General features: G+C 51.2%; 1 protein-coding gene across 1 annotated transcript; it reads right to left on the reverse strand.

Moving 5' to 3' along the window:
* Positions 1–5,593: 5,593 nt before the first annotated feature.
* On the reverse strand, positions 5,594–12,056 carry LOC145340171 (peroxisomal ATPase PEX6-like). The gene is made up of 5 exons (XM_080184603.1): positions 11,656–12,056; positions 11,075–11,191; positions 10,860–10,937; positions 8,121–8,260; positions 5,594–7,107 (listed from the first exon to the last, which is right to left on the reverse strand). Exons 2-5 carry the CDS (start codon positions 11,128–11,130, stop codon positions 6,971–6,973), a joined length of 411 nt encoding a protein of 136 aa, XP_080040729.1. The 5' UTR covers positions 11,131–11,191; positions 11,656–12,056; the 3' UTR covers positions 5,594–6,970.
* Positions 12,057–12,960: the final 904 nt, after the last annotated feature.

The following is a 12,960-nucleotide window of genomic DNA, read 5'->3' on the forward strand; positions in this document are numbered from 1 at the left end:
TCGAAGGGCTAGATGGCCTACTCCTGCTCCTATTTCTTATGTTCTTATGTTCTTATCATGGGTGACTTTAACTTTCCAAATATTGATTGGAACCTTTTTTGGTCGAATAGTTCAGATGGGACACTTTTTGTACAGTGTGTGCAGGAGAGTTTCCTAACACAATATGTGGATAAGTCAACAAGAGATGGCGCCACATTGGGCTTGGTACTGGGTAATGAACCGGGCCAAGTGTTAGGTTTGTTTGTGGGAGAGCGCTTTGGAGATAGTGACCACAATTCGGTGTCCTTCATTATTGCAATGGAGAGGGATAGGGTCACACGGCAGGTTTATAATTGGGGCAGGGGTAATTATGATGTGATTAGGCAAGAATTAGGGAGCATAAGATGGGAACAGAAACTGTCAGGTATGGGCACAAACGAAAAGTGGAGCTTGTTCAAGGAACAACTACTGCATGTCCTTGATAGGTATGTCCCAGTCAGGCAGGGAGGAAATGGCCGAGTGAGGGAACCATGGTTCACAAAGGAATGCCTTGTCAAGAAGAAAAAGGAAGCGTATATAAGAATGAAAAAACAAGGTTCAGTTGGATGGCTTGAGGGTTACAAGGTAGCTAGGAATGAGTTAAAGAAAGGGCTTAGGACAGCTAGGAGGGGGCATGAGAAGTCCTTGGCGGGTCAGATAAAGGAAAATCCCAAGGCTTTTTATTCTTATGTGAAAAATAAAAGAAAGACCAGGGTGAGGTTCGGGCTGGTCAAGGATAGTAGTGGGAGCTTGTGCATGGAGGCAGAAGAGATAGGAGAGGTGATGAATGAATACTTTTCTTCAGTGTTCACTAAGGAGAGGGGCCATGTTTTTGAGGATGAGTGCATGATACAGGCCGGAGGAAATAGATGTTCTGAGGGAAGATATATTAGCAATTTTGAAAAACCTGAGGGTGGATAAGTCCCCTGGGCCAGATGGGATACATCCTAGGATGCTTTGGGCGGCAAGGGATGAGATTGCGGAGCCTTTAACTTTGATCTTTGGGTCTTCAGTGTCCACGGGGATTGTGCCAGAGGACTGGAGAGTGACAAATGTTGTTCCTCTCGTAAGAAAGGAAACAGGAATGACCCTGGTAATTATAGACCAGTTAGTCTTACTTTGGTGGTCGGTAAGTTAATGGAAAAGGTCCTGAGAGACAGGATTTACGACCATTTGGAAAGATTCAGCTTAATCCAGGATAGTCAGCATGGTTTCGTGAAGGGTAAGTCCTGCCTCAGAGTGCAGAGACTATTTCCTTGGGTGGATGTAGCTGTTACTAGGGGGCATAACTATAGGGTTCATGGTGGGAGATATAGGAGGGATGTCCGAGGTAGATCCTTTACTCAGAGAGTGGTTGGGCTGTGGAATGCACTGCCTGCTGTGATAGTGGAGTCGGACACTTTAGGAACTTTCAAGCAGTTATTGGATAGGCACATGGAGCACTCCAGAATGATAGGGAGTGGGATAGCTTGATCTTGGGATTGGACACAGCTCGGCACAATATTGAGGGCTGAAGGGCCTGTTCTGTGCTGTACTGTTCAATGTTCTAAGAAAAACTTGGACAGGTACATGGATGAGAGGGGTGTGGTGCAGGTCAGTGGGTCTTGGCAGAAAAATGGTTCAGCACAGACAAGAAGGGCCAAAAGGCCTGTTTCTGAGCTGTAATGTCCTATGGTTCTATGACACTAAGATTGGTGGCATAAATTTTATAGAATTTTTATTTATTAGTCACAAGTAGGCTTACATTCACACTGCAATGCAGTTATTGTGAAAGTTCCTAGTCGCCACACTCTGGCACCCGTTCAGGTTCACTGAGGGAGAATTTAGCATGGCCAATCCACGTAACCAGCACGGCTTTGGACAGTACAAGGAAACCAGAGCATCCGGAGGAAACCCAGACAGACACGAGGAGAAAGTGCAAACTCTGCACAGACAGTGACCCAAGCCGAGAATGAAACCCGGTTCCCTTGTGCTGTGTGGCAGCAATGCTAACCCACTGTGCCACCCTGTACATAATGGACATGTGAAGGTTATCTCTGATTGCAATGGGATCTTGATCAATTGGGCCAGTGAGCTGACCAATGGCAGATGGAGTTTAATTTAGATAAATATAAGGTGATGCATTTTGGTAGATTGTTACCAATGTTGATGTTATCTGCACCAAGGAGGACTTACACAGTTAATGGCAGGGCGCTGGGGAGAGTTAAAGAACACAGAGATCCAGGTTCATAGCTCCGTGAAAATGGAATCACAGGTGGATAGAGTGAAGAAGGTATTTGGTACATTTTCCTTCATCGGTCAGAGTATTGAGTACAGGAGTTGGGATATTCTGTTACAACCCTACAAGACATTGGTAAGGGCACATTTGGAATACTGTGTACAATTCTCTTAATTTAATTTATTGTCACACATATTAGTATACAGTGAAAAATATTGTTTCTTGTGCACCGTACGGCCAAAGATACCTGATGAAGGAGCAGTGCTCCGAAAGTTTGTGTTACCAAATAGACCTGTTGGACTTTAGCCTGGTGCTGTGAGATTTCTTACTGTGTTTATCCCAATCCATCGCTGGCATCGCCACACTATGGCTCATAGAGAAGGAAAGGAGAGGGTGCAGAATGTAGTATTACAGTCATAGCTAGGATATAGAGAAAGATCAACTTAATGCGAGGTAGGTCCATTCAAGTATCTGACAGCAGCAGGGAAGAAGCTGTTCTTGAGTCGGTCGGTACGTGACCTCAGACTTCTGTATCTTTTTCCCGATGGAAGAAGGTGGAAGAGAGAATGTCCGGGGTGTGTGGGGTCCTTAATTATGCTGGCTACTTTGCCGAGGCAGTGGGAAGTGTAGACAGAGTCAATGGATGGGAGGCTGGTTTGTGTGATGGATTGGGCTACATTCACAATCTCTTGTAGTTCCTTGTGGTCTTGGGCAGAGCAGGAGCCCAGACCAAGCTGTGATACAACCAGAAAGAATGCTTTCTATGGTGTATCTTTAAAAGTAGGTGAGAGTCGTAGCTGACATGCCAAATTTCCTTAGTCTTCTGAGAAAGTGGAGGTGTTGGTGGGTTAAGTAGGAAAGGGTGAATAGATTTTGTACCTAGAATATGTCACAAACATAACCTTTCATCATGATTGATCTCTTTTAGCTTACACTGTTCCTGGCATTAATATCAATTATTTGTTCGTGTATTAAATGCTTTAACTTTCATTTTTATAAAGACAGATAATTTAATGTGGCTGTTATTTTGTAGTCTTTGTAAATCTTACCTATTTGTGTTAGATGGACATTGTTACACAGATGGTAGTTTACGATACCGATCTAACAGCTGCTGATGGCAGAACGCAATACCGGCTTTTAACAGGAAGGGTCCTGCTGGGACAGCCACAATCACACAAATAACTTCAAAGACAGGGATACCGGTACTGCTGCAGAGGGGGTTTGAATCGTGACCGGATTGAAGTCTGTGTCCTGACTGCAGGAATCAGGACTGATTCCAGAGTAAATCTGGGGCTGAATCATGACCCAGGAAGGAAGACCTGGAAGTCTGGCTGGAATTGGAACTTTGAATTGTGATTCCTGCTGGAACTCATAATGTTTAAATCCCCACTTGTGTTTGTGTTCTAGGAGAAGTCTGGTAGTCCAGAGAGCGAGATGGGAGAAGTCTCCAGGTGGTGAGTACAAACTTATCTGTATTATGGTGGGTTCACAGAGACAGTGGAAACCCCCAGGATCCCTGATGAATGAATAAATGATTGAGAGGGACAGATTCATTAAACAACTGAGAAAAGGGGGCGGAACTCATCTCATCCGTTAGACCAACAATGAAAATGGTTGGAAAAGGAAAGACAGAAGTAAGAAAATTGGAGTTCTCTCAGTTCACTAATTGGCTGGATTAATTGAACAAGTCTCAGTCTCGGGTGAGAAATGGGCTGATGACAAAGCAAAAGTTTAACTGTTGGAATCACACAATAGAGAAATAGAAAAGAGAAACCAAATTTATGAGAAGCTTCTGAATTTGGGGAGTTTATCAAGAATGTTCGGGAATGTCCAAACCTGCCCAAACAGATAGAGTTTTTTTTACAAGTGTTTAAAGAACAGCTGCCACCAGTTCACCAAAAAATCCTTAAAAATGGGAATTCTTAGTCTGCAGAACTAGGATGAATTAGTAGAACGGGCATCTAGAATTAAAGATGGACCAGATAAGAGACCCTAAGGAGAAATCTTAGGTTTTGTATTTGTGTGTTTGTGGGATCTGGTTGTTTGTTGAATGTAGATGGTTGTTGTTGCATTAGATTGAGAGCAGGAGTTGTTTGTTCTTCACTCAGAGGGTAGTAAGGGCGTGGAATGCCCTGCCTGCAGCAGTTGTGGACTCACCAACTTTAAGGGTGTTCAAATAGTCAGTGGATAGGCATATGGATAACATTGGAATAGTTTAGGTTAGAGGGTCATTAGATTGGTTCCACTGGTCGGCGCAACATCGAGGGCCGAAGGGTCTGTACTACGCTGGAATGTTCTATGTTTTTGTGGAGTATTTATTGCGAGTAATAAATGCAATGCTTTACACTTTGTTTTAATTTCAAAGAGGCTGAGGAAGTGTTAGAAGATTTCTTGAATTTACTTCTGTTTTGAGTTTAATTCCAGTTTGGAAGAAGGAAGAATGAAGGCGACTGTCTGAATCGGTTTTCTTTGTTTCAATGTTTTATTTTCACCCCAGTTTAGAATGTTGGATTTGAATAAAGGAGAATGTGGGATGAATGTTGGAAGCTTCTATGTGTGTGTTTAATAAAGTAGTAAATAAAGGGATGTTTCTGTTTTTGTTGTTTTTAATGTTTTAACATTCTTTCCCTGGTTGTGATTTTACAACAGTGGGTTTGATCCGAGGCGGCCTTCACGACACACGACAGCGCAGAGTCTCTGAGCAGAGACTGATACCCAAGTTCCGCACACAGGAGGACGGCCTCAACCGGGATCTTAGTGCGACACGAACCCATCTGTAACCCCCAGGACTTGCCTGGGTTTGTAAAATCTCACTAACTGTCCTGTCTGGAGACAATACACATCTCTTTAACCTGCACCCCGCCCACACCCCTACCCCCACCCGCCGGCCCCGCCCACACCCTCCCAAGCCAGCCCCGCCCACCCCCCCAACCAGCCACACCCACACCCCATAAGACAGCCACACCCCTGCCAGCCTGCCCCGTGAGCCAGACAGGCCTGGCCACGCCCACACCCCAGCCACGCCCCTGCGAACCAGCCACGCCCACCAGCCCCAGCCACACCCCCACCCCAGCCAGCCAGCCCCAGCCCTGCCAGCCCCCACCCCCGCCAGCCCCGGCCACGCCCCCACAAACAAGCCCCACCCCCACCAGCCCTGGCCACACCCCCATGAACCAGCCCCGCCCCCGCCCCGCGTATGAAACATTTTCACAATTCCATGAGATTTTCTGCTGGTTTTGAGTTTGTTCAGTGGCTTTGAGAGAATTGTACAGTTTCCTGTGAACAAACATTACTATTTCTCTCTGAATCTGATCTCCCATTTCCCCACCAGTTGCTGCAGCTTTGATCACTCAAATAATCCCTCGTTTTCTCCTTTATTTAATTGTTTGAGAACAGAGAGACTGTTTCCACCTTTTAAATTCATCAAATTCAGAGAATAGCAGACTCCACATTCCAAAACATTTTCATTTTAGAAATTGAGTCATATGATGCCCATTTTGCTGGCTGGCCAGTATTTAGTGCCCCGAGAAGGTGGTGGTGAACTGCTTTCTTCACCAGCTGCAGTCCCTGAAGTGTAGGTACACCCACAGTGCTGTTAGGGAGGGAGTTCCAGGATTTTGACCCAGTGATAGTGAAGGAACGGTGATATATTTCCAAGTCAGGATGGTGAGTGAGTTGGAGAACTTGCAGGGGTGGTGTTCCCGTGCCCTTGTATCTTGTAGACGGTACACACTGATTCTAGATGGGCTGAATGGCCGCCTGCTGCAGTGTATCTTATATTGGGTACACGCTGCAGGCCTGGGCTGCGAGTGCTGGATTCTGAGCTCAATTCCTGGAGGTACAAATCAGAAAAATCCCCACTTTTCACAGAAACTTGTTCCAGATCCGATCCGGATGTTAATGGTGTGGGACATGTTCCAATGCAGATATATGTTGTACAAAGTGTGTCTCTTCTCCATTGTATTACCTTCAAACAGCAGTTCCTGAACACACACACACACCCTGTTCTCATCCAGATCATCACAGAATACCCACAGGACAGAAGGAGGCCATTCAGCCCATCAAGTCTGTACCAACCACAATCCCACCCAGTATATCTGTAACTCTCACCTACCCTGCTAATCCCTCTGACATTAGGATCAATTTAGCACAGCCAATCAATCTAACACCTTTGGACTTTGGGAGGAACCCGGAGCACAAACAAAAACAAAGAACAGAAACAGCCCAGGAAACAGGCCCATCAGCCCAACGAGCCCACGCTGCCATCTTAACACCAGTCCCCCCCTCCAGCCCTGACCCTTATCTAATGTTTTATGGCACCCGGAAGAAATCCACGCGGATTCCGCACAATGTCGAACCGGGTCTCTGGCACTGTGAGGCAGCAGTGCTAACCACTGAGTCACCCTCAGTCCATGAACTGTTCTCATCTAGATATTCTGCACACACATCACCTCTGCCCAGCCAGCTGTTCCTCCCACCTGGAGCACTTGTTCCCATCCAGATGTTGCAGGAATGATGCACCTCCTGCCCCCCCCAATCAGATAGACAGTTCCTCACACATCCCCATAAATCCATCCGCTCCACTTGGAAGGTTTCCTCCCCCAGTGCCCTACTACAATTTAATTCCTGTTCTTACACCAGCGTTCCTGTCCTATACAGGAACTTCCTAAACCTGCACCAAACAGAAAGGCCCCTAGTTCCTGGTTTGGGATCTTCCCATGCAGATAGTGCTGGTCACGTGGCTGACAGTTTTTGTTGTATCAGTCTGTAGTTGTGCAGCTCTTGCTGGGAGACTGAGGGCTGCAATGTGGTGAGGGCACTCTGAAAATCCTCGGGCATCAGAAGCAGCTCCGAGTGTTCAGTGTCCAAACCTGAGGGCAAAATGGGACAATTAGCAATCCGGGACACAATATACAGCTGTGACCGCAGTGCCCTCGCCGGACCCTCACCACCCCAATCCCACTCTACCACACCCTCTTCATCCCCACCCCCAGGCTGTGTGCCACTCCTGGGTGGTGTATTCCCCCTGCACCCCCCAGGCTGTGTACCACTCTGGGGCAGTGTATCCCCCCCCGCCCCCCCCCAGGCTGTGTGCCACTCTGGGGCAGTGTAACCACCTCCCACCCCCCCCCCCCCCCCCCCGAGGCTGTGTACCACTCTGGGGCAGTGTATCCCCCCCCGCCCCGGCTGTGTGCCACCGCTGCCCCCCCCCCCCCCCCCCCCCCAGGTAAGATGTGCTGAATCTTGGCCTGAAGTGAGATTTGAACCACAATGTTCTGAATAAATGGCAGTATTAATCACTGGGCCAAAATGAAATTTAACTCAGCTGGGTCTTCAGGTATTATACACTTGTTCCTGGATCACCCTGAAGGGGCTGAATGGCCTCCTCCCGTTCCTGTGTAACAGACTCAAGGGGCTGAATGGCCTCCTCCCGTTCCTGTGTAACAGACTCAAGGGGCTGAATGGCCTCCTCCCGTTCCTGTGTAACAGACTCAAGGGGCTGAATGGCCTCCTCCCGTTCCTGTGTAACAGACTCAAGGGGCTGAATGGCCTCCTCCTGTTCCTGTGTAACAGACTCGAGGGGCTGAAGGGCCTCCTCCTGTTCCCGTGTAACAGACTCGAGGGGCTGAATGGCCTCCTCCTGTTCCCATGTAACAGACTCGAGGGGCTGAATGGCCTCCTCCTGTTCCCGTGTAACAGGCTCGAGGGGCTGGATGGCCTCCTCCTGTTCCTGTGTAACAGACTCGAGGGGCTGAATGGCCTCCTCCTGTTCCTGTGTAACAGACTCGAGGGGCTGAATGGCCTCCTCCTGTTCCTGTGTAACAGACTCGAGGGGCTGAATGGCCTCCTCCTGTTCCTGAGAGATCCCGGAGTTTAGACAAACCTTCTTCGATATGGTGAATCTTGCGTTTTAGGGCTGACATCATGGTATCTGAGCAGAGAGAGTAGAGATCAGCCCCGGTCACACAGGGGGGACACTGCTCGACAATCTGATTCAGATTCACACTGGGGTGTAACCTGAACCTGCCAAAGACAGACAGTCAGATCAGGAAAACACAGCCATCCCCTGCCCCCTGAACCTGCAACATAACCCCCCCCAACCCGGCTACATACACCCCCCCCGAACCCACAACATAACCCCCCCAACCCGGCTACATACACCCCCCCGAACCCACAACATAACCCCCCCAACCCGGCTACATACACCCCCCCGAACCCACAACATAACCCCCCCCAACCCGGCTACATACACCCCCCCGAACCCACAACATAACCCCCCCAACCCGGCTACACACACCCCCCCTGAACCCGCAACATAACCCCCCCCAACCCGGCTACATACACCCCCCCGAACCCACATAACCCCCCCAACCCGGCTACACACACCCCCCCCGAACCCACAACATAACCCCCCCAACCCGGCTACATACACCCCCCCGAACCCACAACATAACCCCCCCAACCCGGCTACACACCCCCCCCCGAACCCACAACATAACCCCCCCCAACCCGGCTACATACACCCCCCCGAACCCACAACATAACCCCCCCAACCCGGCTACACACACCCCCCCTGAACCCGCAACATAACCCCCCCCAACCCGGCTACATACACCCCCCCGAACCCACATAACCCCCCCAACCCGGCTACACACACCCCCCCCGAACCTGCAACATAACCCCCCCCAACCCGGCTACATACACCCCCCCGAACCCACAACATAACCCCCCCCAACCCGGCTACACACCACCCCCCCGAACCTGCAACATAACCCCCCCCAACCCGGCTACATACACCCCCCCGAACCCGCAACATAACCCCCCCCAACCCGGCTACACACACCCCCCCTGAACCCGCAACATAACCCCCCCCAACCCGGCTACACACCCCCCCCCGAACCCACAACATAACCCCCCCAACCCGGCTACACACCCCCCCCCGAACCCGCAACATAACCCCCCCAACCCGGCTACACACACCCCCCCGAACCTGCAACATAACCCCCCCAACCCGGCTACATACACCCCCCCGAACCCACAACATAACCCCCCCCAACCCGGCTACACACACCCCCCCTGAACCCACAACATAAGCCCCCCAACCCGGCTACATACACCCCCCCGAACCCGCAACATAACCCCCCCCAACCCGGCTACATACACCCCCCCCGAACCCACAACATAACCCCCCCAACCCGGCTACATACACCCCCCCGAACCCGCAACATAACCCCCCCCAACCCGGCTACACACACCCCCCCGAACCTGCAACATAACCCCCCCAACCCGGCTACATACACCCCCCCGAACCCGCAACATAACCCCCCCAACCCGGCTACACACACCCCCCCGAACCTGCAACATAACCCCCCCAACCCGGCTACATACACCCCCCCGAACCCACAACATAACCCCCCCAACCCGGCTACACACCCCCCCCCGAACCCACAACATAACCCCCCCAACCCGGCTACACACCCCCCCCCGAACCCACAACATAACCCCCCCCAACCCGGCTACACACCCCCCCCCAACCCCGCCACATACACCCCCCCCAACCCGGCTACACACCCCCCCCCGAACCTGCAACATAACCCCCCCCAACCCGGCTACACACACCCCCCCGAACCTGCAACATAACCCCCCCAACCCGGCTACACACACCCCCCCGAACCCGCAACATAACCCCCCCAACCCGGCTACATACACCCCCCCGAACCCGCAACATAACCCCCCCAACCCGGCTACACACCCCCCCCCGAACCCACAACATAACCCCCCCCAACCCGGCTACACACCCCCCCCCCGAACCTGCAACATAACCCCCCCCAACCCGGCTACACACACCCCCCCAACCCTGCCACATACACCCCCCCCCAACCCCGCCACATACACCCCCCCCAACCCCGCCACATACACCCCCCCCAACCCCGCCACATACACCCCCCCCAACCCCGCCACATACACCCCCCCCAACCCCGCCACATACACCCCCACAAACCTGCAACATAACAGAGATCTACAACCCACCCCCATGGCACAACCCTCTGGTTCTGCCCCCGCGGTGTGCCCCCCTCTGGCCCCGCCCCCCCCTCGGTGGCACCCCCTCCCGCCCTGCCCCCGAGGTGTGGGTTGCACACGCTAATTCAAACCAATAACAAGTTTATTGAAAGGGATGCTTCACTGGGCTGGGAATTCCACACATTCCCAACTCTGTGGGTGAAGAATTTCCTCCTCAACTCAGTCCTAAATCTTACAAAAACTGTGTCAAATTCATCAATGCTTTGTTCAGGTGTAACAGATCTCATGAGAACTTCTTTCATTGTGTCCACTCACCTGTCTCTCTCCCTCCGTCCAACCCTCTCCCTCTGTTTCTATCTCACCCCCCCCTCCGTCCATCCCCCTCCCTCCGATCCCCCCCCCCCGTCCGTTCCCCTCCCTTGTCCGTTGATTCCCTGTCCCCCTCCGACCCTCCCTCTCCGTCCGCCCCCCTCTCTCCCTCCTCTGTCCATCCGTCTCCCCCTCTGTTTGTGCGTCCCCCCCTCTCTCTGTTCCTCTTCCCCCCTCCCCCTCCATCCCTGCCCCTCTGTGTGCTCCTCTCTCAGTCTCTGTGATTACTCACTTGTTAGTTATTGCTCTCAGGATCCGTAGCTGAGATTCTCGATCTTCACTCACTCCCACATACAGCAGCTTATCAAATCTGTTCCAAAGAGAATCACTGATTGATTACTCAGGGCTGAGACACCATTGCAAACCACAAACATTGGACTCTTGCCCCTAAGTAACAGGAGCCCGTGAGCCCAGTTAGTGGCTGATCGGAATGGGGGGAGGACCTACCTGCCAGGCCGGAGAAGGCTTTGGTCCAGCAGGTCAGGTCTGTTGGTAGCTCCCATCACAAAGACACCAGCAGCAGAATGAAGGCCGTCCAGTTCAGTGAGAAGCTGGGACACCACCCTGAGAAATATCAGCACAGAACACAGGCACTGAGAGTGAGCGGCAAGGGGGGGGGTATGCCAGGAATTGGGCAGAGGGGGCCTCCAGAGTCTGGGGGGGGGGGCGGGTCAGTGGGTGGTTGGAGGGGGCCTCCAGAGACTCAGGTGGGGGGGCTCTCCAGGGGCTAGATGGGGGGTGCCAGGAGCTGGGGGTGGATGTGGGGGGCAGAAGGAGCACCAGGGGCAGGTGGGCAGTGGGTGAAACTTAGAAAATAGGTGCAGGAATAGGCCATTTGATCATACTCAATATCCCAGGCCCACTTTCACTCCATACCCCGTGAACCCTTTAACCACAAGGGCCGTGTCCAGCTTCCTCTTGAACATATCTAACAAACTGGCCCCAACAGCTTTCTGTGGTGGAGAATTCCACAGGTTCACAACTCTGAGTGAACAAGTTCTTCCCCATCTCAGTCCTGAATGGCTTACCCCTTATCCTTGGACAGTCTTCCTGCATCCAGCCTGTCCAGTCCAATCAGGATTTGATGTTTCTGTGAGATCCCCTCTCATTTTTCGGAATTCCAGTCGATCCAGTCTCTCTTCATATGTCAGTGCTGTCATTCTGGGGATCAGTCTGGTGAACCTTTGCTGGATTCCTTCAATAGCAGGAATCTCCTTCCTCAGAGTAGGAGTTCAAAACTACATGCAATACTCAAGGTGTGGCCTCACCAAGGCTCTGTATAACTGCAGCAAGACACCCTCACTCATATACTCTGTACCTCTGATATTTAAGGATGACATCAGTTTGGCAGTGAGAAATGATGTTGGTTCTATGAAAACAAAAGGTTAAATCCATTTGGGTGGAAATTGGAAATAGTAAGGGAGGGATGGAGTTTAAAAACAGTGAGGTTATGTTACAGCTGTATAAGGTGCTGGTGAGGCCACACCTGGAGTTACTGTGTACAGTTTTGGTCTCCTTACTTGAGAAAGGATATACTGGCACTGGAGGGGGTGCAGAGGAGATTCAATAGGTTGATTCCGGAGTTGAGAGGGTCGGCTTATGAGGAGAGACTGAGTAGACTGGGGCTTTACTCATTGGGATTCAGAAGAATGAGGGGAGATCTTATAGAAACACATAAGAAGATGAAGGGAATCGATAAGATAGAAGCAGGGAAGTTGTTTCCACTGGTGGGTGAAACTAGAACTAGGGGGCATGGCCTCAAAATAAGGGGAGCAGATTTAGGACTGAGTTGAGGAGGAACTTCTTCACACAAAGGGTTGTGAATCTGTGGAATTTCCTGCCCAGTTGAGGCTCCCTCGTTGAATGTTTTTAAGGCAAGGATAGGTAGATTTTTGAACAGTAAAGGAATTAAGGGTTATGGTGCACGGTCGGGTAAGTTTGAGAGACTCTTCCCACTCAAAAAAGACAGTAGGACTAGGGGGCACAGCCTCAAGATAAAAGGGGGGCGGTTTAGAACGGAGTTGAGGAGGAACTTCTTCACTCAAAGGGTGGTGAATCTCTGGAATTCTCTGCCCGTTGAAGTGGTGGAGGCTGCCTCGCTAAATATTTTTAAGACGCGGGTTGATGGGTTTTTGATAAGAGAGGGGATTAAGGGTTATGGGGAGAGGGCGGGAATGTGGAACTGAGCCACGACAGATCAGCCATGATCTTATTGAATGGCGGGGCAGGCTCAAAGGGCCAGATGGCCTACTCCTGCTCCTAGTTCTTATGTTCAAATCTTCTTGCTATGGAGGCCAGCATGCCATTAGCCTTCCTCACTCCCTGCTGAACCT

Source organism: Carcharhinus amblyrhynchos, unplaced genomic scaffold, assembly GCF_965287045.1.
Source record: "Carcharhinus amblyrhynchos unplaced genomic scaffold, sCarAmb.v2.hapA scaffold_816, whole genome shotgun sequence".
In the NCBI taxonomy this organism is placed as follows: domain Eukaryota; kingdom Metazoa; phylum Chordata; class Chondrichthyes; order Carcharhiniformes; family Carcharhinidae; genus Carcharhinus; species Carcharhinus amblyrhynchos.

Coding starts and splice junctions, on each gene's coding strand:
- LOC145340171 (XM_080184603.1), bottom strand. CDS start 11,130: ATGGGAGCTACCAACAGACCTGACCTGCTGGACCAAAGCCTTCTCCGG. Junction 10,938..11,074: donor AGCCTTCTCCGGCCTGGCAG/GTAGGTCCTCCC, acceptor TCTTTGGAACAG/ATTTGATAAGCTGCTGTATG. Junction 8,261..10,859: donor CTGAGAGCAATAACTAACAA/GTGAGTAATCAC, acceptor TGTCTTTGGCAG/GTTCAGGTTACACCCCAGTG.